Source organism: Rhynchophorus ferrugineus, unplaced genomic scaffold (assembly GCF_030347505.1).
Source record: "Rhynchophorus ferrugineus isolate W39M unplaced genomic scaffold, kcgeb_rfMv2 rfM7, whole genome shotgun sequence".
NCBI lineage: Eukaryota > Metazoa > Arthropoda > Insecta > Coleoptera > Curculionidae > Rhynchophorus > Rhynchophorus ferrugineus.
Window position 1 is genome coordinate 36,275,109 of NW_027472586.1, and position 25,814 is coordinate 36,300,922.

General features: G+C 35.8%; 5 protein-coding genes across 10 annotated transcripts; 4 read left to right on the top strand and 1 right to left on the bottom strand.

Moving 5' to 3' along the window:
• Positions 1-2: 2 nt before the first annotated feature.
• Positions 3-1,089, top strand: LOC143200340 (uncharacterized). Its single transcript, XM_076410823.1, has 4 exons — positions 3-240; positions 299-563; positions 615-729; positions 790-1,089. The coding sequence occupies exons 1-4, from the start codon at positions 117-119 to the stop codon at positions 994-996; spliced, it is 711 nt and encodes a 236-aa protein (XP_076266938.1). The 5' UTR covers positions 3-116; the 3' UTR covers positions 997-1,089.
• Positions 1,090-2,557: 1,468 nt separating this feature from the next.
• Positions 2,558-9,545, top strand: LOC143200330 (uncharacterized). Of its 4 annotated transcripts, XM_076410808.1 has the most exons (9): positions 2,594-2,681; positions 2,747-2,798; positions 2,848-2,945; positions 3,913-4,130; positions 4,184-4,290; positions 5,712-5,889; positions 6,126-6,293; positions 9,188-9,256; positions 9,317-9,418. In XM_076410808.1, the coding sequence occupies exons 3-9, from the start codon at positions 2,848-2,850 to the stop codon at positions 9,352-9,354; spliced, it is 876 nt and encodes a 291-aa protein (XP_076266923.1). In that variant the 5' UTR covers positions 2,594-2,681; positions 2,747-2,798; the 3' UTR covers positions 9,355-9,418. The 4 variants fall into 4 exon arrangements, with proteins under 4 accessions (XP_076266922.1, XP_076266921.1, XP_076266924.1 ...); XM_076410806.1 differs by having other exon boundaries at positions 2,559-2,681; positions 2,747-2,945; XM_076410807.1 differs by lacking the exons at positions 9,188-9,256; positions 9,317-9,418 and adding an exon at positions 9,455-9,545 and having other exon boundaries at positions 2,558-2,681; positions 2,747-2,945.
• LOC143200345 (uncharacterized) lies at positions 9,535-15,012 on the top strand. Of its 3 annotated transcripts, none has more exons than XM_076410826.1 (4): positions 9,535-9,681; positions 9,736-9,926; positions 12,664-12,766; positions 14,729-15,012. In XM_076410826.1, exons 1-4 carry the CDS (start codon positions 9,535-9,537, stop codon positions 14,870-14,872), a joined length of 585 nt encoding a protein of 194 aa, XP_076266941.1. In that variant the 3' UTR covers positions 14,873-15,012. The 3 variants fall into 3 exon arrangements, with proteins under 3 accessions (XP_076266941.1, XP_076266944.1, XP_076266943.1); XM_076410829.1 differs by lacking the exon at positions 14,729-15,012 and adding an exon at positions 14,088-14,198; XM_076410828.1 differs by lacking the exon at positions 14,729-15,012 and adding an exon at positions 12,942-13,208.
• Positions 15,013-15,096: 84 nt separating this feature from the next.
• LOC143200317 (mitochondrial enolase superfamily member 1) lies at positions 15,097-19,133 on the top strand. The gene is made up of 6 exons (XM_076410780.1): positions 15,097-15,290; positions 15,349-15,567; positions 17,861-18,292; positions 18,347-18,653; positions 18,706-18,887; positions 18,957-19,133. Exons 1-6 carry the CDS (start codon positions 15,195-15,197, stop codon positions 19,080-19,082), a joined length of 1,362 nt encoding a protein of 453 aa, XP_076266895.1. The 5' UTR covers positions 15,097-15,194; the 3' UTR covers positions 19,083-19,133.
• Ctf4 (Chromosome transmission fidelity 4) lies at positions 18,923-25,652 on the bottom strand. The gene is made up of 12 exons (XM_076410751.1): positions 25,488-25,652; positions 25,190-25,433; positions 24,889-25,135; positions 24,556-24,834; positions 24,276-24,503; positions 23,934-24,219; positions 23,414-23,876; positions 23,095-23,352; positions 22,850-23,041; positions 20,796-20,984; positions 20,575-20,742; positions 18,923-19,240 (listed from the first exon to the last, which is right to left on the bottom strand). The coding sequence occupies exons 1-12, from the start codon at positions 25,562-25,564 to the stop codon at positions 19,148-19,150; spliced, it is 2,724 nt and encodes a 907-aa protein (XP_076266866.1). The 5' UTR covers positions 25,565-25,652; the 3' UTR covers positions 18,923-19,147.
• Between the last annotated feature and the right edge of the window lie 162 nt (positions 25,653-25,814).

Sequence of the window (25,814 nt, forward strand, 5' to 3'; positions counted from 1 at the left end):
AAAGGATAGCTTGTGTGTTTTTGAAAAGAATTGTTCCTTTTCTATTTATTTTTTTTTGTTTAAACCTTTATTATTATGCACGTGTAGTGTCATTATTTTTAGTAAATTCACTCAAAATGAGTAGCTCTCACGAAACTGCGTTGAAACTCGAAACCAACGAAAGTTGTCACATTTTGTCCCAACAATTACAGGATTATACGTTATTAATTAAGCAGCGAACTCAATTTTACAAGGAAGAAAGTAATAATTACCGTATAAGAGGTGATGTATCAATGAACATGTATCAAATTGTTTGTAGATACTAAAATGGATGAACTGTTCAGGAAACTCAAATTACTCACTGATGAATTGAAAGTTACTGGCTTAAGGAGTCATGTGGAGAACATAGACAAGTTAGTCGCCGATTATGAGGCGAAAAGTTTAAATAATCCCGATAGTGCCGCTTTAAATCAAGCGGAAAAAATGAGGAAACACAACAATTACCTGTCGAAATTAAAGATATGCATTAGGTTTTACACAAATCTAAATGATACTCTATCGAAGGAGATTAAAGCTGTGAAATTGTAAGTAATGGGTGAAACGATGAGTTTCTTTTTATACATGGTCGGTTTTAGTGAGTTGGAAAAATCTAAACAGAACGTCAATAGTATATTAAAATTATCATCAGAAGATGTTCAACAACTAGAAGAAAAAGCCAAAAAATATGAAAATGAATTAGCAAAATTCGAGGTACGAGTATCCAGATCGATCAATAATGTTATACAAATTAAAATTATAGTTTTTCTGCAGAAAAAATACCCTTGGCTGAAGAATCCCGAATATGATCTGCCAAATATATCAAAATATTTAGATGTTTTAAAGAACCTGAAAGATGAGAAAGATAATCTGGTCAAAGAACTGAGCGTTTACCATGATCTAAAACCCGACATCAAAGAAGCGAACCAGCAGTTAGCAGAGTTGAAGGATCAACTAAAGTCTCTGAATTTGTTGGAGTAGTTAGTTTTAGCAATTAAGTTGTTAAGTTATTTTTGTATAAATTTTTTCAGAAATATAGCTTCAATGCAAAAAAAACAAAAAAAGTTGTTTGCTGTATAGATAACTTTATTGACTATAGGAATTAATTCTAATCGATTTTTATTTGGATAAGTTGATATGTATAGATCAACTATGGTGTGAACTTCTTTGAATTATTTCATATCTATCTTCAATAAGTATAATTGGTCAAGTCATTTTTAGTTTTAACTCAAGATACCCATTCATAAACTCGTCATGTGTCATGTATAAGTAAAATTCACCATTTTTTATTTAATAACTTCATTCCATAGGTATGAATTTTAAACTAGTTGCTATCATTATGTTATATAAGTGTTAACTAGCCACTAAACCAATTCCCAAATAATAACTAATGTAACACTATTTCATTAGTATTTTAGATCCTAATTGATATCCAACTAGAATTACATAATGCACATTAATTCACAATATACTGTCAAAATAAAACAATCTAATAATCCCATTGTTTCCAAAAAAACATATCTATCAAATAAGTTATTTTTCGTTGGCCAGTCATCCAAATATCCTAACTATATAAATACTTAAACTATACTATTTTTTAATAACATTTGTTTAATAAATAGCCATTTGTTTTACGCGGTTAACCAAATCCTCTATTCCAAACATAATTATAGTTTTTACTTCTTGATATTCTATTAAATACTTTTACTAATTTTGTTACTGCTGGCAAGGAAAGCAAAATAACAAACCGTAATTTGTAAATGGAAAGATTAAATAACCTGTCTGAATTAATACTTATAGTTAATATAAAAATTTTTAAGTAACTATATTACCTCAGCGCCTTGGAAATTGTACTTTTTTTTGAAAACTGCTTAATGGAGGTAATTTCAATTTTGAAACTTTAATGCACTTGTTTTATACATATACGAATTCAGTTTCCGTATTTTTGAATTGGCTTAAAACGTTTACACAACATTGCGGAAGTTCCAACCAAAGTTAAAAAGACAATCCAATGTAGTCTTAGTAAGATTAGTAAGAAAAGTAATCAATGGATTGGCTTGAAACTCGAACGAGACTAGAAAGTAAATATTACGCTTTTACATTGTAGCAAAAATCAGTATACCAGCAAAAAATGATTAATTTCTTTTTTGCAGAAATACCTAGTGTTTTAGTTCCTCTTTTTAAATTCTACACATTGATAGCAGCTTGGATTTTTTGTCATTCTTGAAAAACAAATAATTGGCTGATGAACAATTGACCAATTTACAGCAGCACACACTAAAACCATAGAGTAATTTACTATAATACTCTAATGTCTATAAATTTTCACTTGTTTAATATTTTTTCACCATATCTATATATTATATAACTTAAAGGAATATAATGAACCCATACCAGCCAAAATGCTGATTCGATTTTTCCCCAAAATAGCTTTTTAATAGCTTAATACATTACTTAAGCTAACAGAAAAGATAGTAAAGTCCTTAATTTAATTCTGCTTAGTTTTGCAAAAATATGTCAATGTAAAAAATTATTTTACTGGCGTAATTGTTGACAGTTCGACATTTTGACATTACGTCCTCCCACAAATTCTTGTTGCATGAATCAAGATCATCCATTCTTCTCAACAAACACCAACCTTTACGATGGATCGGTTCAATCTTCCAGTTAGTATTCCATATTTTACTAATGTTTATCTTATTGTTTGTGTATGAATAAATTATATTCGCAGCTAACGCTACATTGAACGGACAAAATGTAATTGTTTCGCAAGGACAACAGAGGCAAGTGTGTGACATTTTTAAAACCTCGGTTACTGGTAATCCGTTCCAGATGAATCCGGCCTTCCAGCCGCAAGTGATGCAGGCCCAAAAACTACACATCCCCGGCGGTGTTTGTTTCAGTTTTTCGCCATCAATTCCACAGGAAACGTAAGATTAAAGTGTTGAATATTTAATAGTTTAATATTAAGGTATGTTAACTTCGACATAATGCAACAATGAATTTCGCGATATTCTAGTTGGTAACGAAGTCTTTCTAGTTAATTCAAGTTAATATATGTTAATCTATAAAATGTGCAAATGTATGTTGAACCAATTATAAGAATCCGTGCCCTGCGACATGTTGCAATATTTGATATATAGTCCTTCCAATAAAACAGCCAATGCACGTCATCAGCACCGTCGAGCGTATTGCCAAATTCAGTTTATAAAAACGTAATAATAAATTGGGTACATTTTTGTCAAGGTCGCGGCTAGAACAGAGCCTGAACGTTAAAAATCAGTCGAATGAAACAAGTAGAATCAAAAATAGTAACTAAAAGTTCGACTGAAACAGTAGATAGTAAAAAGTAGTCAATTACTAAACAGTCGATGGTCAATTTTGGTCGGTAGTTCCCAATCGTACGTATCGAGATCGTACTAGAAATGAAGTCACTCGTTTAAGATGTGATACTCAGTGCACATTCAGAGACGTAGATTACAATTGTTTGGTCATGTCTGATGAATGAATTCCTCCAAAGTGAAGAGTTTCATTGTGAAATGATAAACTGGATACTAACATTGTCTGCAACCGACCGTCAACTGTGGTGAGATTTAGTAAAGAATATTCAAAGTCGTGCAGCACCAACGACAGCGTTTGGTTTGGTAGACATTCTTCTCGAACGCCAACTATAGATTGATGGTGATGATGATTTGTTCTGATTGGCTAAATACTAAGTTAAATTAATTTGTGCTAAAAATGTTGGAGATAATTAGTGGACACTACTAGTTTCTCTTGAATCATAAACATTTAAGTTTTTTGCTTGTAATTGCATAATATTACTTCGGTTTGAACGTACTTTTACTTTAATCTGAATAAATTTGGCTTATTTATTTAAAAAAAGTAAATTTGTTTCAGCTGCAAATGTTGCCAAAACATAAAACAAAATAACTCGTTGTTCCCGATCAAGTCGCTCTTCCCATCGTCCCTGGAACAAACGAACAGGACGTCCTATGGCTTTATCGGACCCTTAAATCACAATTATCCCGAGAATCGCTATAAACTCAGACTGCATTACAACGAATCGACGTCCACATCGGATTTACTCGAAGGCCGCAATCAGATACCGGTTTCAAGTAAATATGTAGCCGCTTCGCTAACTATAGTTGGTACTGAGCGATATTTTTAGTGGGATTTCCGGACTTGAGTGGTATTTGCGGTTATCTGCATCAACTTCGGTCGCCTAACGGACCCGTTGACACGACGGCACCTACTCCAAGAGAGCCCATTTCTAGCGTAAATGTTGTTCTTTGCACGATATCTTAACAGGGATAATCCTATGATTCAAATGCAAAGGACTAAAAATATAAAAATTTTATATGGGGGTCTAGATAAAACTATGCAAGTTGTTGCTACTAAATCACTTTTAGAATTCACCGTTCTACGTTGCCACATGTCCAGTGATTCTGAAGAAATTGGAGATCGTTTGCTTCAATACTTCGAGCACGAATCACTTTTGTCGGATTTGGCTCGTCTTGGAAGGCCCATACAGTGGATTGTTTGTAACTTATATACATAGACCCAAGATTCGTTACTTCTATAGATTTTCTACAAAGTTTTTCATACACATGTCTTGTCTATTTCTTGTCTAGTACCTTTGATGAGTACCTTTAGCGCTTTTCTCAAAGATGGCCTTGGATTGCAATATAATTTCGTAAACAGCATCAATGTTTTCTGGCAACTGATTTTGGATGATCTTTACGACTTTCGTCCTTCAGCCAACTGCGGCTACGACTAAATTCGTTATATCAACTTTCCACAGTGGTGAAGAACGAGGTTTCATTTCCAACAGCCGAAATATTCAGCTCGAAATATAAATAGCAACCACCGTATGAAATCGCGTTGAACGATTTGCAACGAACTCTTCACTTAATTCATGACCTTGCTTTAGGCCGTTTTTGATAAAGACTGACACAGAGCACGATTTTGTGTATGAGATAAATAGTGAGTCGATGAGTCAGTATTTTATTTCATTGCTCAGTTTTACGGGTTTGTTGTCACTTTCCTTGCTATTGTCACTATTACAATTCTATTCACAAATATGGAATATTATATTATTTTTTGATAATAGCAAAATAATGCAGTTAGATTAAACCCTGTAGTCCGCAAAAATAGCAAACTCTCAATTCCCTTCGTCGTTGTCGTCCCTGTTTAAACTGATGGTTAAATAAGTATATCTGTACATGGCTCAGGCCTAGTATAAGTATGTTTCCGATAAAGAGCCTTTCCAATCTCAGATCTTTTAATTTGAGAAGGTTAGCGCGCTTCTCAGCACTCCATGATTTACGTCAACACACCCCTGGAGTTAGGATATTCCATTTGTAAAGAGCTTCACGAATACCTTCAGTGTAAGGTTCTCCCTTGGTATTTTTCATCATCCCATTTCGCTGATAAAATCCCCACCTATTATTAACCTTGGGTTGCTGTCACCCGTGCAATAACCACCATGTTCATTGAACAGCATCAGCCATAGACCAGTCGGTTCTGGCAAAAAAATATCAACAGAGCTGTAATGTTCAAAAATATTTCGCAAAATTACCTAAAAACTGAAATCTTTAAACATTGGATCGCGCGTATATCCACTGGATTATTCTGGCTAAGATCAACAAACAACACGTTCTCTGCTGTATATCGATTCAAATATAGTGGGATTTTAGGCCAGAAAATTGGTATTGCAGAAAAAAACAGAGCCGATTACAGCTCACGTCGTGGACGTTTTAGACGAACCTAAAAATGCGAACGATAAAAAGAAGGTTTCCTTTTCAGGCGGGCCTCGTAGCGTTTCAGGTACACAAGATCAGGCCGTTCAGATATCCAATGATTGTTCTTGCGGAGGTAACCCATCTAACGCGATTATAAAGGGTGTTTTTAAAAAGGTATACAATTTCATAGTTGAATTGTACATGCTATGATGATCATAATCAAAAGTAGGACTAAGTGCAAATAACCTGAAACCTATCAAAATGACTCTCTAGGAAGACACTATTGATAACATAAAATTTTATACCTCTAAAACAAACACCCTTTATATTAAATATAAATTTTAAATATATTTAATGTTTTTTTTGCAGTAAAAAAATGCAAACAAGGACCGTTTGTTAACGCAGAGAAAGCATCCAAGAAAAGAAAAAAAAAGAAAAATAAAACTGCGAAAGCGGACGAATCTTCGGAGGACACGTCACAGTCGGCGTCTGAAGATTCGACGTCAAAAGATTCGACGTCACAAGATTCGACGCCAAGTGAGATCAAAATTTAATTAAACAAACATTAAAAATTGTTAGTGGTCGAGCTACATTTCGGGAAAGATTGGTTTTTACTCGTAATTTGTCCATATTGTTAGATACATCTCGGCGTACCGGATGGGCATCCTCTTTCAAGCGTATATAACCCGTTCAATAAAGCAACCAATACACGTCATCAAAATGAATGACGTAATGTTACCGTATCAAATTTGATTTTTGTTTTACAACTTTTGTCGATTTATAACCTTTAATTATTATCACAAACGTTTTTAAGAATTTCATTGGTAATATACAAACCCAAATCGAATTTTATTTAATTTATTTAATTTTATAGACTAATTCGGTTACATGTTTCGACACATCAGGCAGAGCATTCTATCTCTTTTTAATTAGAATAAAATGAAAAGGAAATATCTGTTCCGGGTTTGAAGCAAATTTAACGCTTTTACAAACTGCATTTGCCAATATTTTCCGCGTTACTTATGACGTGCCTTGGTTGTTTTATTTGGACAGGCTATATTGGACGTCATCTATGACGCGATTGGCTATTTTATTGGGCGGGCATAATGCCATCTGCCTTATAAACTGATATCAGATCGCACTCTTCGTTCTTATCATGGCTTAAATCTAACAATATTATTATCTATCAGTGGTTTAGCAATCTGCCCAATAAACAATAAGTATTTCTTATAATAATTATTATATGCATGAGATTTTTATGAGGAATTGGATATTTATTCTTATAATAATTATTATATGCATGAGATTTTTATGAGGAATTGGATATTTATTTCCTGATTCCAAACGACAAAGGTATCGTTAAGAGATCTAAAGCAAAGTAGAAGGTTTTAGTTGACTCTTGGCATGGACTCGAAATATGCCAACACTGTTCATAGAATTTATTTTGTTATTGGAAAAATTTATGAAACAAATATTTACGAGAGGAAAAAGGTTGCTTGTTGAATAAAAGGAGATAATAAATATTGTAAAAAATATTGAGGTTTATCACGTATCTATTTTCGGACAAATTTTTATGAAAATTGTACAAATGGAGCTTCAAGGAGCTTGCGAAGGAACAAGTTAAGGAAATTAGGAAACATTTTGACCGGATCACGGCTTCTTTTCGTTCTGCTTTCGACTATATATAATGGTTTTATACTCTTTAAAGAGGTCTGGAACATATTCCCCTAAAATGTAATAAACTATTTCACACCATCTCACGATGGTTCCAATAGGTGGGTGCGAGTGCCAAATGATTTCTCAAATCCGTCAAACACTTTTAAAACCTTAATAAATTGAACGAATCAATAATGGCCGGACATTCACATGTGATGATAAAGATCCCAAAGGAAAGAAACTGACTACCGCACGAATTGACCGAAATTGTCATTTCGAAGCGTTTCAATATCAGGTTTTATTATTTGCCAGATAATTTTTTTTGTGGCGTATTGTTAGTGAAAATGGATGACAAACACAAGCCCAAAATGTATGGGTTAGTCCAGCAGAGTCATCCATATCGACATCGAAGCGGAATATTTATAGTCACTGAGTCTTACTGTGCAAATTGTGGAATCCGCAAGGTGTAGTAGATTACGAGCTGCTAAAACTGGGTGAAACTCTTAATGGAGCGGCCCATTGGGTAAATTGAACGACATACTGTTGCGTTATTCTTTTGCAAGACAACGGTGCGCAACGATGGATTTCGGAGTTCTGCCGCATCCCGCATACTAAATAGACATGATTACCTCTTGTTGAGATCGACGCTTAAGTCGTTTCGAAATATTGCAAAATGTCGAAGAGCGGAAATGTATAGATGTTGCCAGAAAGATGGAAAAACGTTGTTATTAATAAAATTGTTCTCTCGTTATCGTTGGAGAACTTTTTCGATAGCTCCCGTAGTAAACTGGCTTTGGAGCTCTTTTATTTGTTTGTATTATTAGCACCAGTGTTTCACAGACTGGCGCTAATTTCAATTTACCTTGATTGCTCACAGCTGACGATTCTAGCTAGACTAGGATTTAAATAATAAAGCACTTACTGTACTGGCTGTTGATTCGAGATCTTGAGATACACATGACACTAATGTCATGGGTGGGGGGTCACAAGTTATGATTGCAGCTACGGATGCGGTTGTTAGAGCCTGAAAAAAGAGAGCGATGCCGCGAGTCTAAGCTCCCAGAATGTCAACCAGCTCGCGAACAAGAGCATTTTCAGAAAAACTTGAGCTAAATTGTTATTCACGAAAGGATTGAGATGTGAAGTGCTTGATTTTTGGAGTGCCAGTTTCTCTGTGAATTTCATTATTTTTGACAAACCAAGGAGAGTTTAAGGAGCTTATTTCGGAAAACTTGAAGCCCTTCCACCTGGTTGGGTGTAGCAAACTTGAAGTAGGCATTAGATCCGTGAAAGAACACGGACCGGATTAACGCCTTGTAAATAAGCATTTGATGAAGATGGACAGTCTGTTAGAAGGGCAGAGCAGAGGAGATAGCAGGTTTGCTAACCCCGAACCTTTCTGTGTTGCTTTCTGGATTTAGGAATGCCAACCGAACCGTCGCTCAAAGTGGAGACCTATGTACGTGACGTTATCCAGCCATGCACTTCTCATAGAAAATAATGACCTGGGTTTCCAGGGGATTGATTTGCAACCTCCAGAATTTGAACCACTTGACCACATGATCGAGCTGCTTCTGTAGTCATATTAGAATACATGCAAGCCCCTTCTTACCAATTCCTCATTTATTAATTCCCTCTATTATCGTCGCAAAAAAAAACTAGTATTTCCTTTACTGCAAACGTTTAAAATCATTGTCGCGATACGATCATTCCCGAATGGTAAACCGATTGATTCCGAATATCCGGACACTAATGACTTTTAATGTTTGCTCAAGAATCAAAATTTCGCTTCAAAAATAGAAAAAAAGACAAGACTAAAAGCGCCAGCGACTCCGAACAGGACGGTAAGTGCAAATTCCACTAACAATCCATTGTCAGGTCTAACTAAAACGACTTTGTTCCAGTTTCCTCGTGTAGTAACAGTACCTCGCCAGAAACCTGACTTTCGACGTTATTTTACGAAATGAAAACATCTAAATTATTCCGAAAAATAATAATAATTGGTACTTAAAGTGTTTTATTTCGATGATTTTGTGCGTAAGGTAAATTGAAGTACCTGTTTACAACCTTGATACCGATCATCGTGTTGCTTCGAACGTCATAATCAAATTTAAGTGCGATCATGGAGCCGGGAAAATTTACTTTCGATGATCTGAGGAATTTGGTAGATGTGTGCGCGTCGAGTTTGCAAGATTGCGAGAAGTTATTCCAAGTACAAGTGAAGGAATCTAACGCTTTGTTGATAAAAAATACTAAAATAGTCGAAGCGGTAATGTTAAAACAGCTGCTTAAAAATTTGTTTTAAGGTGGGTTTGGTTTTTAGTTAAAAACTTTACGAGAACGCTTGGAATTTCTTTTTTTACTACACCAAGCCTTTAGTGACGCTATAGAACAGGTGAAATATAATTTACATTATGCCGAAGAAATGGTGGATGCGTTGGAAAAGAATCTCGTACAGATAAAGGGAGAGCGATGCAAACGGACTGCAGTTTCGGATACTTACAGGCAAAACACGTCAGTTGAGTAATAATTTGACACTAGTATATTTTAGTATTTAGATCAACGACATCTATTGGTAAAAATGCGAATTATCAACTAAAACCTTAAATTAAATTTTATGGTTTTGACATTTCTCTACATAAAATAACAATTTTGTATTTGGTATCTGTTCTGAGTATGGTTCTGAGTGAGTCAGTGTATTCAAACGTCAATCTGAGAACGTTCAAAATCACATTTTGGACATTCGTTACTTTTGTTATTCGATTTGAAGAAATCTGCTGTCAAAGTCCATCAAACACGTTTAGAAACTTATGGTTATGCTGCTCCATTATAGTTCAATTGTTGGTTTTGGTTTCGCACAACTGTGATTTTGGTGTCAATGACAATGGCCTGGAGGATAAAGAAAATTCGAAAATGATGTATTGTAATACTTATTGGACCAAAATCCATTCTCGACCTATTTTAAAAAATTCTCAGGCGATTACATGCGATTGGAAATAATTGTCCACCACACGAATTGACTGAAAAATTAATTTCAAGTCCGTTTCAATATATTGATTTCAATTCTTGCCAGTCAAAAAAGAGAAGTTTTCTCTGACGTACTGTGTGGATCTACTACGACAATGCCAAGCGTAGCAAAATATTGGTAAAAACCTGAAAACAGCAAATCAACTATTTCCAGTTCTATATATGTGACGGGAAAGATCCAGAGGAAAGATCTATGGAGAGGTTAGTGTATTACGAGCTGCTAAAATCTGAATGGAAATGCTACTGCAGATATCTTCTGAGGACAACTGGAAATATAGAATACGTATTGTTAAAAAGAAGACTATAAATAGTGAATAACAGGCGCGCGTTGGCACTTTCCAGTCGAAAACAAATCGACGCTGGCGTACCTCAAGATTCCCCGCTGGCACCAGCCTTATTTAACCTCATTATATCAGATTTATCGAGAAAAGAGCACGTTGATGTCGCGTTTTACGCGGACGACACTGCTTTCTTCACGGTCTCTAGGTTCGAGGTTAGAATTCAAGAACGTTTGAAAACCCAGGCCATCATTTTCCGTAATAAGCGTTACACACTGCGCGTCTCGCAACTTAAGATCGACACTGCAACAATTCCAGGGCTGGATAACGTCACGTACGTAGGTCTCCACTTCGACTGACAGTTCGGTTGGCAGTCCCAAATCCAGAAAGCAACAGAGAAAGGTTCGGTGATAGCAAACCTGCTATCTTCTCTGATCTGCTCTTCCCTAGCAGACTTCCCATCTCCATCAAATGCTTATTTTACAAGATGTTAATTCGGTCCTCTACAGATCTAATGTGTACTTTAAGTTTGTTACACCCAACCAGGTAAAACGGCTTCAAGTTTTTCAAAATAAGTGTAATAAACCTGAGTTTTTACGTCGATATGTGACGATGGATAAAATATGGCTCCATCATTTCACTCCGAAGTCCAATCGACAGTCATCCGAGTGGATTGCACAGGATGAACCAAAGCGTGGGAAAACTCAACAGTCGGCTGGCAAGGTTATGGCGTCTGTATTTTGGGATGCGCATGGAATAATTTTCATTAACTACCTTGAAAAAGGAAGGACCATCAACAGCGACTATTACATAAGCTATTGGTCCGTTTGCAGGACGAAATCGTCGAAAAGCGGCCGCATTTGTAGAAAAAGAAAGTGCTGCTTCACCAAGACAATACACCGTGTTAAAAATCCATGAATTGGGCTTCTAATTGCTTCTTCATCCACCGTATTCTCCAAATCTGGGCCCCAGCGCCTATTTCCTGTTCTCAGATCTCAAAAGCATATTGGCTGGGAAGAAATTTTCGTCGAATGAAGAGATGATCGTCAAAACTGAGGCCTATTTTGAAGCAAAGGACAAATCGTACTACAAAAATGATATCGAAAAGTTGGAGGGTCGCTATAATCAGTGTATCACCCTTGAAGGGGATTATGTTGAATAAAAAAAACTAATTTTGCCCAAAGAATGTGTTTTACTATGGTAGGCCGGGGACTTTTCAAGTGACCTGTTAATATACTACAACTTGCTCATAGCACCATATAAACAGCCGAAAACATTTTATAGCCATGAATATTCCGCATCACTGTCGGTGGATTCGTCTAGATCATAACTTTTTGCTTTGGAATTGTCGTAGTAGATCGCACTTTTTATTACCAGTCATAATACACATTAGACAATTCTTCTATTTTTGAATGGCCAGCAAATATCTGCGATATTGAAACAATTCGAAATGGCTTTTATTCCGTATGGTAGTCATTTTGCTTCGTGAGTGTGTTTTGGGAGATTTTGTTGAGAGTTTGAACTTAGTTCTCGTGTAATAACACATCACAAGCAGTACTTCTTTTCTGAACTTCGAGGTTAAGACGGTTCGAAATGATATTTTGATCCATTCGTATGGTAGCCATTTTTGCCTTTTTTTAAATATTTCTCATCGCATTTATTCATTTCGTTTTTCACATAAACGATAAAAAAACTGTTTTTTTATTTGACGAATATAGATATATAAAATTAGTAAATAAACCTAACCAAATTTATTTTATCGAAATGCTTTTGTGCAGAACGAATCAATCTGATACAACATCTTGTTTCTTTAACTGTAGTCAGGCTGAGTGAAAGCTAAAATATAGAAATACGAATACGAACACGAACACGAACAACGAACCCAATGACACTCATGTTAGTAACTTAATAAAATGATGTACACGTGGTTTATTTAATTTTTATAGATATTGCCTAGCAGAATCAATAAGCGTAACGTTATCCAATATCGACCAGGGTTTGGAACAGATAGGAGAACAACTTAGCTTAAAGTCTCAACTTAATTCTGACGTAAGTCTTCTTTGTTAATTATATAGACTGGTAAATCAAATAATGTTTAATTACATTTTTTATTAGATACGCTCAATGCACTTAATATATTACTTCTTATTACTACTGTTCTGTTGTACTTATATCAAATCACGCGTAAGACAAATGTGGTATAAAAATATCTGTATGTCAACAGAAGCCAACGCTAAGATACGAAAGAAGTAGTGAAACAATCATAAAATCTCGACGCTTCATGATTGGAAGAATGTTATATGGGTCCGATGAATCGTCGTTTACATTGCTTCCTACAAACGATTGAGCTTTTGTATGGAGAACCCCAAAAGAAACGATCCAGGCTGTCTCCTTCCAATCAAGCATGAGGGAGGTTCCGTTGTTATTTGGGCAACAATACCGTGGTATTCAGCCCGTCCTCTCATTTACATCACTTGCCAGATTATTACGAATAAATATATCGATTTTTTCAATGATGAAGTTCTGACTATGACTAGTGTATTGCTGGTAAATAATATCATATTCCACGATGATAATACACCCATACACACACCCAAAAAGTTTCAGTCTTGACTTGTGGATCATCAGAATATCATCAAATATTTTTCCTAGCCAGCACAATAGCCAGACCTCACCATAATTGAACCGTTATGGAGAGTTTTAGAACAGAAAGTGAAAAAAATGCCATTTAAGGGAAGTATTTCTGTGGCGCATTATGAGTGCTTATGAAATGTAGATGTACTACGACAAACGTTTTATTACTTGATGTAATTTATTAAATAATAATCTGATTCTGGATCTAGATATTGGATAATACTACTGAGTTAAAATAAAAGTAACTGTGTAAAAGTAAATACGTGAAATACCTAAAAAATAATATGAAATATCATCAATCTTTACGGATGGGGAAACTACAGTCTATCTAATAAAACAGCCAATTTTTGACGTCCGCATGTCACAATGTTGCCGCATAAACTTTAAATTTACAACGCTTTCCGACTTATAGCCTCTAATTACTATTACTAATTTTTGAAGATTTTATAGACATTTGGCAACAAGGCCCACCAATTCCAACCCAAAACAAATTTTATAGACTGATTCGATTAAGTGTTCCGACGCACCAGACAGCATTCTATCTCTTTTTAACTGGGAAAAATTTGTTCTGACTTTAAGACGAATTTTACATTTTTAAAATCTACAATTGGCACTATACTAGATGTCATCTGTTACGTTGGCTGTTTTATTCAAAGGACTATAAATACATGAGACAAAGTTATAGAAAATATTTTGGTTGACTACGTAAATATCTCCTAAGTTTTGATGACTCCAGATTCCAACAGTCTGCGGCTGAGACCGTGTCACAAGTCAGTGAAAACGATGGCAAGAATTGCTTCCTCATCCACCGTATTCTCCAGATCTGCCCCCCAGCGTCTATTTCCTGTTCTCAGTTCTCTCCTGGGAAAAAATGTTCGTCGAATGAAGAGGTAATCGCTGAAACTGGGGCCTATTTTGAAGCAAAGGACAAATCGTACTACAAAAATGGTATCGAAAAATTGGAACCCTTGAAGGGGATTATGTTGAATAAAAAACTAATTTTGGCAAAAAAATACTATGGTAGGCCGGGGACTTTTCAATTGACTCATTATATATCCCCGGAATACTTCCGATTGCGGTAGTTATTAAAGGAGAAATGGTTTAGAACACAAAAACTGTTAATTTACTTTAAAACTGTTAAAACAAATCGACACTGAGAATTTTATCTATTCTAAAAAGGGTCCAAATCTATCTCACTCGTACACCATTTAAGTCGTTTTAAAACAGATGGTACATTTGTACATTATCGTGATAGCCAGAGCCGTAACGGTATATAACATATATACCAATTTATTACAATAAATGCCTTTATAAAGCGAAAAAATGATCCGAATCAGAACAATTAACATTCGTACCAATATCTCGTTTTCTTTTTAGGTAGAAATACTGGCTCAGATACTCCAAAAACATCTAGAACATCTGGAACAGATCGAAGTGAAAATTTATCACCTCGCAGATGGATTAAACGAAACCGCAAATTTAAAAAACGCTTGCTTCCGCTTATACCAACTGGCCCAATGAACGGTCGGCTTGAAAACAAAACGACAATCACCTGACTCCTCGCGATAAAATATTGTTCGCTATTTTTCTTTTCTAGATCCTATTGAAATAAACTATCTTTCGTATCTTTGTTCCTTTTCTACTATATAATATTTGAATGCGAAGATAATAATAACATTAGAGTGTGTTCAAATACATTTTCGAACAACAAGAGTTGATATCCGTAACGCTGTTGAGATAATATAGTATCTCTAGCAGATGTGTGAGTCAAATATAAATAGAAATCACCAACCACTAGTCGAAACAGTATTTTCGAAACCGACGAGTGGTTTAGGGGGCAGAGATGAGTAGCTCTAGAGAAAATTTGAAAGTCGTGGCGGTGGACGTCAAGGACATCCGATTCCCGACGTCTCTGCAATCGGACGGATCGGACGCCATGGTATTCTCGTGGTTTTTATCGAACTTACGGTCTGTGACCGTCCTATTTCTATTTACAGCACACCGATCCCGACTATTCCTGCGCCTACGTCACCGTCAGACTGGCCTCCGGCCTAGAAGGCGACGGCCTGACCTTTACCAACGGCAGAGGGACGGAGATCGTGGTGCAGGCAGTCAAGAGTCTCAGCCACGTTCTCCTGGGACAGGTCGTGTCCGATATCTACAAGGACTTCGCCACTTTCTGGAGATCCATAACCAGCGAGGGTCAAATACGATGGGTAAGAGACAAAACGAATATAAGCGGTTAAATCCGAACAGTCGTGCCCTCCACCAGCTCGGGAGGTCAACAGCAGCGTTATCAGCATCGATTTCGATAACAATCATGTTATATAAATATTCCTACGGACGCAAACATTACGATATTGTGACCCCGAAAGCTGAGAGGTGTGTTAATCGCGATAAGAGTTAATTATTTACGAGCAAAATACTAATAAAACACTCACGAAATTTAAATACCACAATTTTGATTATTTAGAAAAAACAAGTGCTACTTGTTGATATTAAAATGTCGAATAATATTTGTAGTGCTTTAAGTTAAGCGCGCGCTTGCACGCATCGAACGGAATCGGTTAAATTTTTTCCATTTTATTTTTTTTGTATATTATTTTAACCAATTATTATTTTTGAATCTATAAGGTCTATTATATTCTGTACTAAAATTATTAATAAACTCTCATTAAGTATAAATTTTAAAATGTACAACATTCAAAAATGTCAAACCCAAATACTGACTAAAATGTTAAAATTATTTAAGGGAATTTTCGATTTCATTATGTTTGTATAAACACGGAACTTCATTCTGATAACCTATATCCTTATGTTATGCCGTTTTTCTATGATTATGCCTATTAAAGTTTAAAATACACACGTGTGAACAAAAATAATTATCGCCATTATTTTAAAGTAATTGTAACTAATAAACTATAATGCAATATTCAAAACACACCTAATTAAATTTCAATTAAATAAAATCAGCGTTCTGCTTGAAATTAAATTCCCTTTATTAAAAAAAACACATAATATATTAATTTTACCAATGAGTGAAAATAACAATAATCATTTGCTAGATTTATAACATTATTTTTAATTATATTTAATCATTTTAAATACCTTTCAGGGGTATCATTGCAAAGGAAATCATTTAAAAGTTTTTGTTTTGTTAAATTTGTTTTTATCTAAACTTCGCAAACGCCTGGATTATTCCATTGGAAATTTTCAGTTGTCATTTAGTTGACATTGACAACTTTTGGAATTTTTTGGACAAAAATAAATTTGCATATAAAACAATTCATAGATTTGAATAAAATTAAATTAGAATCGAGATAACTTTTTTCCATAACAACTGTTAGCATGATAACATTTACCATAGTACCGGAACTATGTCAAAAATAAACATTTAAAATTTTCAGTTTGTTTTGTCTCTTCTATATCCATGCGTGCAATAGGATTTTTCCGTAATTACTATTAACATGACAATAGTTACCATAGCAACGTAACTATGTAAAATTATAATTATTATTCTCAATTTAATTTTAAATAAATATATTTTTTTATAAAAAAACATGAATTCATTTGACACTTGATTAAGTGCAAAGCATACAGGTCAAAATGTATTTTTACTGATTATCAAAAATACACCATAGAGCAACCAGAAAAAAACACCGTATTTATTCTTCAAACAAAACAAATAAAATAATTAGAATAACAACTAAACAAGCTTTCGAGGGATATGCGATATCACCTCCGAAAAAAATCAAATCGAGGACAAAAACCTATTCCAACTGCAAACGTGGATTACTTTTTCACGCAGTCGACACTCGAAATATTAGCAGGAAATAAACTATTTATGATATCGATTGCTTATTTATCACTTGATGCTGAGGCTCTTGAATTATGTATGTACGTGTTGCACTTAAAAAAAATCGAATTGATTTTGGGTGTTCAATAGATTTTGTACATCGATAAGAAAAACATGATCAAAAATCGGTTTTAAATCAATTTTATACTTGAACAATACACGATTTTTTAACATTTTGTGGCATCAATAACTTTGTATTTTAACATAATACATTTCCATATTTTATTTCGATTAATTTTCCTAGGACAGCATACTTTTACCTCTGGTTGTGTTAAATACATATTTAATCATAGATATATGTCATATAACTACAATTGTATCAAACCCTGTAGATATGTATTAGGTTGTGAAATAAAACGTCTCGTTAGAAAAGAAAATCTGGATCTTAGGCTTTGAAACATATTTTATTACATAAATATATTATACCCACTTCTTAATAAGTTACATAAAGCTCAAACCGACAATTTTAATTGAAAGTAAACATTCTTCATACAACATTAACAATCATTCATAAGTGTGTATTGATGCTGCATCCTTCGATTATTAATCGAACCTGTTGATCATTATTCTACAAATAAATCTTAGATTAAACAAACAATCAAACTAAAAGAAGTATCTAAAGACTAAACAGAAGTATTGTGATTTGTTATCAGATTGGACCTGAGAAAGGAGTCACACATCTGGCTACTGCTGCCATCATCAACGCCTTGTGGGACCTGTGGGGTAAACTCTCTAACAAACCCGTGTGGCGTCTTCTGGCCGACTTAGAACCCGAAGCTTTGCTCTCGGTCATCGATTTTCGATACATAACGAACTGCGTCACGAAAGAGGAGGCGCTGGAGTTGCTGAAGAAAGGCCAGGTGGGCAAGGAGAAGCGTATCGAGACGTTGCTGAAGACCGGCTATCCCTGTTATACGACGCAGGCCGGCTGGCTGGGGTACCCTGACGAGAAGATTAGGGAGCTGGCGCAGAAGTACCTCGACATGGGGTACACGGTGTTTAAAGTAAAAGTGGGCAAAAATCTTCAGGATGACATCAAAAGGTGCGAACTGCTACGAAGTATCATCGGCTATGACAGAACTTTGGTAAGAATTTCAATTAGGTTTCCGTAAACAAGTATCAAAACATGATAACGATAGATGGTCGACGCCAACCAAGTTTGGGAGGTACAACAGGCCATCGACTGGATGAAGGAATTGGCTAAGTTCAAGCCCCTATGGATCGAGGAACCCACGAGTCCCGATGACGTCCTCGGTCACGCCGAGATCGCGCGAGCTTTGAAACCACTTGGAATCGCTGTGGCTACCGGAGAAATGTGCTGCAACCGAGTGTTATTCAAACAGTTCCTGCAGGCCAAAGCCCTGGAGTACTGCCAGATCGATTCCGCGAGAATCGGCGGTGTCAACGAGATCTTGAGTGTGTACCTCATGGCACATAAACTGGGCGGTAAGACGATCTTGTTCCCTCCCCGAAATTCGTTAATGGAACCTTATTACAGTCAAAGTATGTCCCCATGCCGGCGGTGTGGGTCTTTGCGAGATGGTCCAGCACCTCCAGATGTGGGACTTCGTGAGTCTATCGGGAACCAGCGAGGGTAAGGTGGTGGAATTCGTCGACCAGCAACACGAGCACTTTGTCAACCCCTGCGTGATCAAGAACGCGCACTACACCGCCCCACTGGTAAGTCGGGATGGGTATAGAAAAATTTAGTGGGCTTTGTTAAAAAAAACAATTTATTTCACGTTACAGGCACCAGGTTACAGTACGACGATGAAGCCAGAGTCAATCGCCGCCTACGAATACCCCAACGGATCTGAATGGCAGTCGCTCTTCGCTAAAGGCCTGTTCGTGGATCCCAGGAAGGCGTCAAGCTGATATGTAATAATTTAGGTGATTTGGAGAATAAAGCTATTTCTTAACAACATAGCATATTATTGTTTTCATCGTTTACTGAACATGAACCTGTCGAGTTTCGGTTGTTTCTCTGTCGGCTTTTCCGTATCTGAATCCGACAGTTTACGTTTCTCTCCACCCTACGAAAAAAAAACAGAGTTTTATTAGATTGTTCTAAAACGATTTCTTTCAACAACATTCTTTCGTTATATACGCAAACATTAGGCAAATTATTGAAAAGTTACTCTGGACTTTTTGAACAATTTCAACGTGTCAAACTTACTATATACTTGTTAGTTAAATTTTTACGAACCCATTATTTAAAATTATCCATGTGAATGCATGTCCATATGTGTATATACAAAAAAAAAGTAAGCTGAAGCCTAACAAACTATGATGAAATATGAAACAACGTTTTAAATTGTGTGATTATATATTGGATTAGGTAGAAAGTATTTTTCATACTAGTAAAGCGAACTTATTTCAAACAATAATCGATATGCAGTTTCCATGAACTTTTGCCACTTTTTGGCAAAGCTGTGGTTGCACCATTGTGAAAGATTTTTGAACGAAAAACTGAATCAAGTGATTTTCACAGGCTTCTTTTGGAAGTAGCATTAAGTGAATTTTGCAAAACTGGTACAAAAAGTAGTCAGATGAGGTAAGGGGCTTCCCACCCAATCTACAGTCCAAAAATAGGTGATCTGCCGTTTTCTTGATGGAAGACAACGCCTTTCCTATTAATCAATTCTGATCATTATATTTAAACTTCCTTTTAAACCTTAATGATTGGACAGGTTGCTCTCTTTTCTGGCTATATTTTATGAAATAAATTATCTATATCAATTTAAACATGAAAATAACTGCATTCTTATAAATTTGTTATATGTTGTATATTTAGTATATATATAAACATGTACCAATTAACTATATAACTGTTAAAACTTCTTCATAAAGGAGAATATATCACAGTAGTTATTTGTTGGTCCTTCAAGTTGGAAAGTTGAAAAAAATATCATTGTAAGAGATAGTAGTAGACATGCGTGAAGAAAGAAGCAGCGGGTGAGCCGAAAATATCGCAATATTTCTTATTTAAAGTGTATATCATTGAGCATGGACTACATCTATGGTAACTGACGACGGATTATAGCTTCCTAGATATGCGTGATGGATATAAGGTATAATGATATAAGACAATAAAAATGAAATGAAAGGTTAAGAAGATGGTGAAATCACCTGCACCCGGCTTTGATCAACAAAAAAACTTTCCCATCCTCCTTCACACTCCAACACAACATCTACCCTCTAGAAGTTCAACCAGCGAGCAAAACCTTACCTCTTCCACCGCACTCTTCAGACCATCTGCCTGATACTCCAGAACACCACAATATATTATTTAAGTTTGGTTTTACTTAAGATACGGGTTTTGATAATTAAATGTACTAAAAACCAGGACTTATCATACTAAACATACCTCCACATTGTTATGGCCCTTCGTAGGGGCCTCGTAGTCCAGTCCGGCCGACTTGTCGCTCAAACTGAGGGGACTGTTAGACTGGTTACTTTTCAGTTTCTTCAGGAAAGGATTTTTCGGGGTGTTGCTCTCTGTCAGTGTCGAGGTCGATTCGTTGAACAACGATTCCTAAAAAACAACATTCAAATAATGCCTTGATTTTATATCGACAATATAGCTACCTGTGTATTAACGAAAGATCCGTTATTCTCGTTGTTCTGGTCTGCCGTGGTCCGATTCTCCTCGGGAGTGGGGGTATTTTGGGTGGCTTCTTTCCTGTTCTTACGATTTCTGGTTGATAGCTTCGATAAGCTCAGTCTGTTGATCGTGGGCGGTTTGACTATCTCTTCCTGAGGGATCGACACCTTATCCTGTTAATATAGAAATGATCATTGCATTATTCATTCTGTTGAAATTTGTGAAAAATTCTATGAAAGCCCTTTAGATCAGCACTATTATTTCCCAAGAATGTACCCAACAGACAAATGATTCAAAGGTCTTCATAGCTTAGAAAAGCTTCAAAACATTTTTTTTGTTCTGCACTAGGTGGAAACAAGAACGTGAGAAATATGATGAAACCAACCCTTTTAAGGACTACCAACGTCATTTGAAAAATTTATTGAGTTTGGTAAGACTCAAAGAAAAGGTTATCGTTAAGATATCACAGAAGTCAAAAATTGAAGAGTTTAATCCAAAATATAGTGATAATGTATGTATCAAAATTAAAATAAAACACAAGATACTGCAAAGAAGATAATAGTATTGAGAGATTTTAATGCATACATGGGTAACCAAAACATACTAAATAAAATAGAAGGGACATGGAATATTAGAATGTAGACTAACGGCAATGTTACGAGGCTACGTAATCTACAAAATTAAAGTAATATGGATATCCGAGATAAGACAATAATAGATTATATAGTTATAAATAGATCATATAGTGATAAAAATGACGAATGAGAAGATTGTTACAAATAATAATTAGAATTATTAAACGGAACAAACTAAAAACGGATTAAATAAAAATGCAAGCATCGACAGATGAACAGTGACAAAATACGGAAGGATGGATATATGACCAAAGCCAAAAAACCCATAAAGATAAAAATCAATTCAAAAACACAAAAAGAAAAAATACGGAATTTACAATAAATAAAATAGTAAAACAAAGATATTTTTATATATTATCTTTATTCAAAATATGCATAGAGTATTGGTGTTATATAATCAAGGATTTGAATTAATTTTGAAGCAGAAAGTCAGATGTTGGACAACTGTTAGCATATGAAGATATAGACGTAATAGTAAAAAGAAACTATGCTAGAACAAGCTACAAATAACAAAACAAAAAGTGTAACTAGGAATCAACAAAGGGAAAACAAAATTAATGACTGTTGAAAACACGTGGCGAAAAAAACAAAAAAATAGGAAACCAAGAATTGAAAAAGGTAGACCAGTTTCAATATCTAGGAAATATGGCATCAGTAATTATTGAAAATAAACATTATTGACACGTGTATAAAGAAAGAATGTATAGCATACTATTAAATGAGCAATCCTTAGACTTGAATCCTTCAACCCCAATACTAATTCTTACCTATGATAAAATCGTTTATGGAATAAATCAATTCTATACCATTCTGTTATATGCTATTAAATGTGCAAAATTAAAAGTAGCAGAAACTAATGTTTAAAAGTATGATTTAAAAAAAATCTGAACTGTGACAAAATAAATTTTAAAAAATATAGAAGGAACCAACAAAAACAGTGAACGAATACATAATAAAAAATCATTATGCAAATAAAATAAAATAATCATGAAAAGAAATTAAAGAAAAAAAAACAAGATCGAGATAGTTAAAGGAAGCCTAATTTATTGGAAATAAGAATAGAAGGGACAACAAGAACTACACAGACGGATTCATTCTAAAGAATTCACAAAATTTGATTTAGAAGCGGCAAAACTCCTTCAGGATGTGAAACTAATAATTTATTAATTCGATCTACAATATATAATATCAGGTAAATTGTGAAATAAAAGGTCATTACAGAAAAAGATCCACGTTTTTAAGACACTAAAGAGATGGATATCTGATTAAAAATAATCTTCCAACCAGGAAATCCGGAAGCTAAATCACTCAATCGATTTTGAGGAGCCCAATGACTGACTTGACCGCAATAGTTGTAGACAACCCACACTAATTGTTAGTCGGCAAACTTATCGTAAACTTACCGCAGATTTAACAACTGGAGTGGGAGCATCATCATCTTGCTGTAATTTTTCCGCCAACTCCATTAATTTCTCCACAAGACGCCTCTTGTTTAGCTTCGAAGCGTACTTCAAACCCAGGTTCACGATCTGCGCGTTTCCGATAATTTCCACTAGCTCCAGGGCTCTCTGGTCCAGATCGTTCTTACAGGCCAACTATAAGTCATCGTTTATAAACAATTGTACGCTATTGCGAACGGTAAGCTTACGGCGAACGTTTTCAACGCGGTCTCCTTGAATTTCTTGTCAGTGTTCATCACCCGCAAATTGGACCATGTGTACAGGTTCATCTCCATCTGAGTTTTTTCCGTACCGCCCTCGGCGAACGGAGGTTCCAGCGGAATCTCGCATAGGGTCGGTCTGGGAATGAATCCGGGATACACCGCGCCCTTGCACTTGATGCCCCCGACAGCCTGGTAGGACTCGAACACTGACGTGATAAAGAAACCGTCGGACAGACCCTTTCGCTACGCAGAAAAAAAATTAACAAATCCCGGCCACCTGCGATTCAATCGTGGACAAACTAACGTGTTTGGTCGTATCGCAGAAGGGTATCCAGGTGTTGCAACGGGGAGGGTATAGGTATAGCATACCCAGCGAGTCCATCATACCCGGGGTGCCCATGTCAGAAAATCCCAGCCAGAACATTGTCGATTCGGGACCCAGGGCCGAGCCCAAGTCCAAGCATTCGACGCAAGTGCCCTCAAACTTGAACAGCTTGACGTTGATGCACTGGTCCTTGTTCCTGACGCCTGCCATGTGATACGCGACCAGGAGTACGTTCTTGAAGGCGGACATCGAGACCAGAGGCCCCGGAATTGATATCACGCCCCTCTGAGTGCCATACACTGAGCACACCCTCACCAGGTATGTCGTCGTGGCGAAACACACCAGATTTTCTGAACCGGCTACCAGAATTATTTCCTCGCTCTCTTCGACTTTCAACGTCCACTCTTTGTTGCTTGTCAGCAAAGGCACCACCATCAGCTGACTAAAAATCGCGATTAAAACCACGTAAACTACGAAAAACATCATATAACTTCCTTACCTATTGTTGGCCAACACTAAAGCTCCCTTATCCACGCACCCTATGCTATAGTCTTGGTAATTTTGTAGCATCATGCTATTGTGGAAAGTGGAGTCGTGAAACTCAACCTCGATAGTCTTCGAAGCCATCTCGTCGTCGGCACTATTCCCGTAACTTTTCACTACACCCACGCCATTGTAGCAAAGATACCGAGGGTCCAGGTGTTCAGGGGTGGACGAGGGCATAAAAGGCGCCTGCAGAGGTACTTCAGGCGATCTGGGTCGTGGTGTTTGGGATCTGGACGATGCTATTTTTTTTTTTGATCATCTTAAATTAATTATGATCGCGATAACTAAACAGTACCTTGGCTGAAATCCTTCAATTCAGGCTCGGGACTCCCCATGTATTGCTGTTTCAGTTTCTCCACAGAAATCGCGTTTTCATCATCCCCATCATCATCATTGTTGACCTGAAAATCCATTTCAGTACTCTGTTGATCAAGTTCATCTGCCTCAATGTGTTCTAGTTGGCAACAATTGGACATCACACTCATCTGTCCCTCAACATCAGTATAAACAATCTCTCCATTACCTATGTAAAGTCCCATGAAAAAATCCCTCAATAAAAAAAATCACTCCCCTACCTTTAGGATTCCACATTAGTCCAGAGATTGCCTTAGAACTCTCATGCTTTGTAATTTTATACACTTTCCTCTGTGCAACTAGCCAGATAACAAAATCACCTTCAATACTAGCAGCCACCAAATATTTTCCACATTTAGAAAACTGTAAAATAGAAAAATCCACGGAGATATTGTCTGCATTCAAACTATCCTCTTCCCATGACTCAGTGTCTAATAATTTTATAGTGTTTCGTTCTGGATAAGCAAGATATTTTCCAGTAGGATGAAAATCAATACGACCTAAAACAAATATAATCATTAATATAAAAATTGATTTTAATCTGAAATACCTACATAAATTTCTGGCGTTTGAAAAACTATTTACTTTTGGAAAGCATGAAATTTCTTTGACTAATTCATTTGATTTTAATTCCCACACTAGCAACTTGCCATTGCCACAAGAAACTGCAACCTTACTGGCATCTGGGCACAAAGCCACACTCAGACAAGGGCCACCTAATTCTTTAAAAGACGTAATTACTGAATTCGTTTCGAGATCCATTATCAACACTTCCATTCCTTCGCTAGCCATTGCGATAATCTGTAATAAAAACAGTCAGATTTGTTGAAATAAAATTGATAATCACTTGGCTACATTTTTATTTGTACATGTAGCAATTTGGTTGTAAGGATCCGTGGACCGAACCAGAACTCCGTCCCGTTCACCCTCGGGAAGGGATAATATTTGAATTTCATTGCTTCCTGTTGCTACATACAATCTATCGTTTTTTTGTCGAACACTTAAAGCCCACTCTCCTATGCAGGTATGATGAGGATCTTCTCCTTCGTTTATAGACCATATTCGAATATCACCATCAGCTCCGCAAGTAATCATATTCCTTCAAAAAATCATTATTATATTATACAGTAAACATAAGTTTCTCCAAACTCACTCGCCATCTTCTGAAAAACAGACGTCGGTATGACCCTCGTCATGAGCATAACGTAAAGGCTCGTGTATAATAGACATAATTCAAAATTAAATTAAATTATGTGTTAAATGAAATTTTTTAATCAAACATTTAACACAGATTAAAATTTAGCCTACAAAATATAAATCCCGCCAAAATTGACAGTTAGCATACGGATTAAGAAGAAATCTACATTATTGACTGAATCTGGTTTTAGTCTGAATAATATTTGAAATTAAAAATTAGAAATATGGAACAATTTAAAATGAAAATAAAATTATTTAGAATTTATAGAGTAAAAAAAAATAT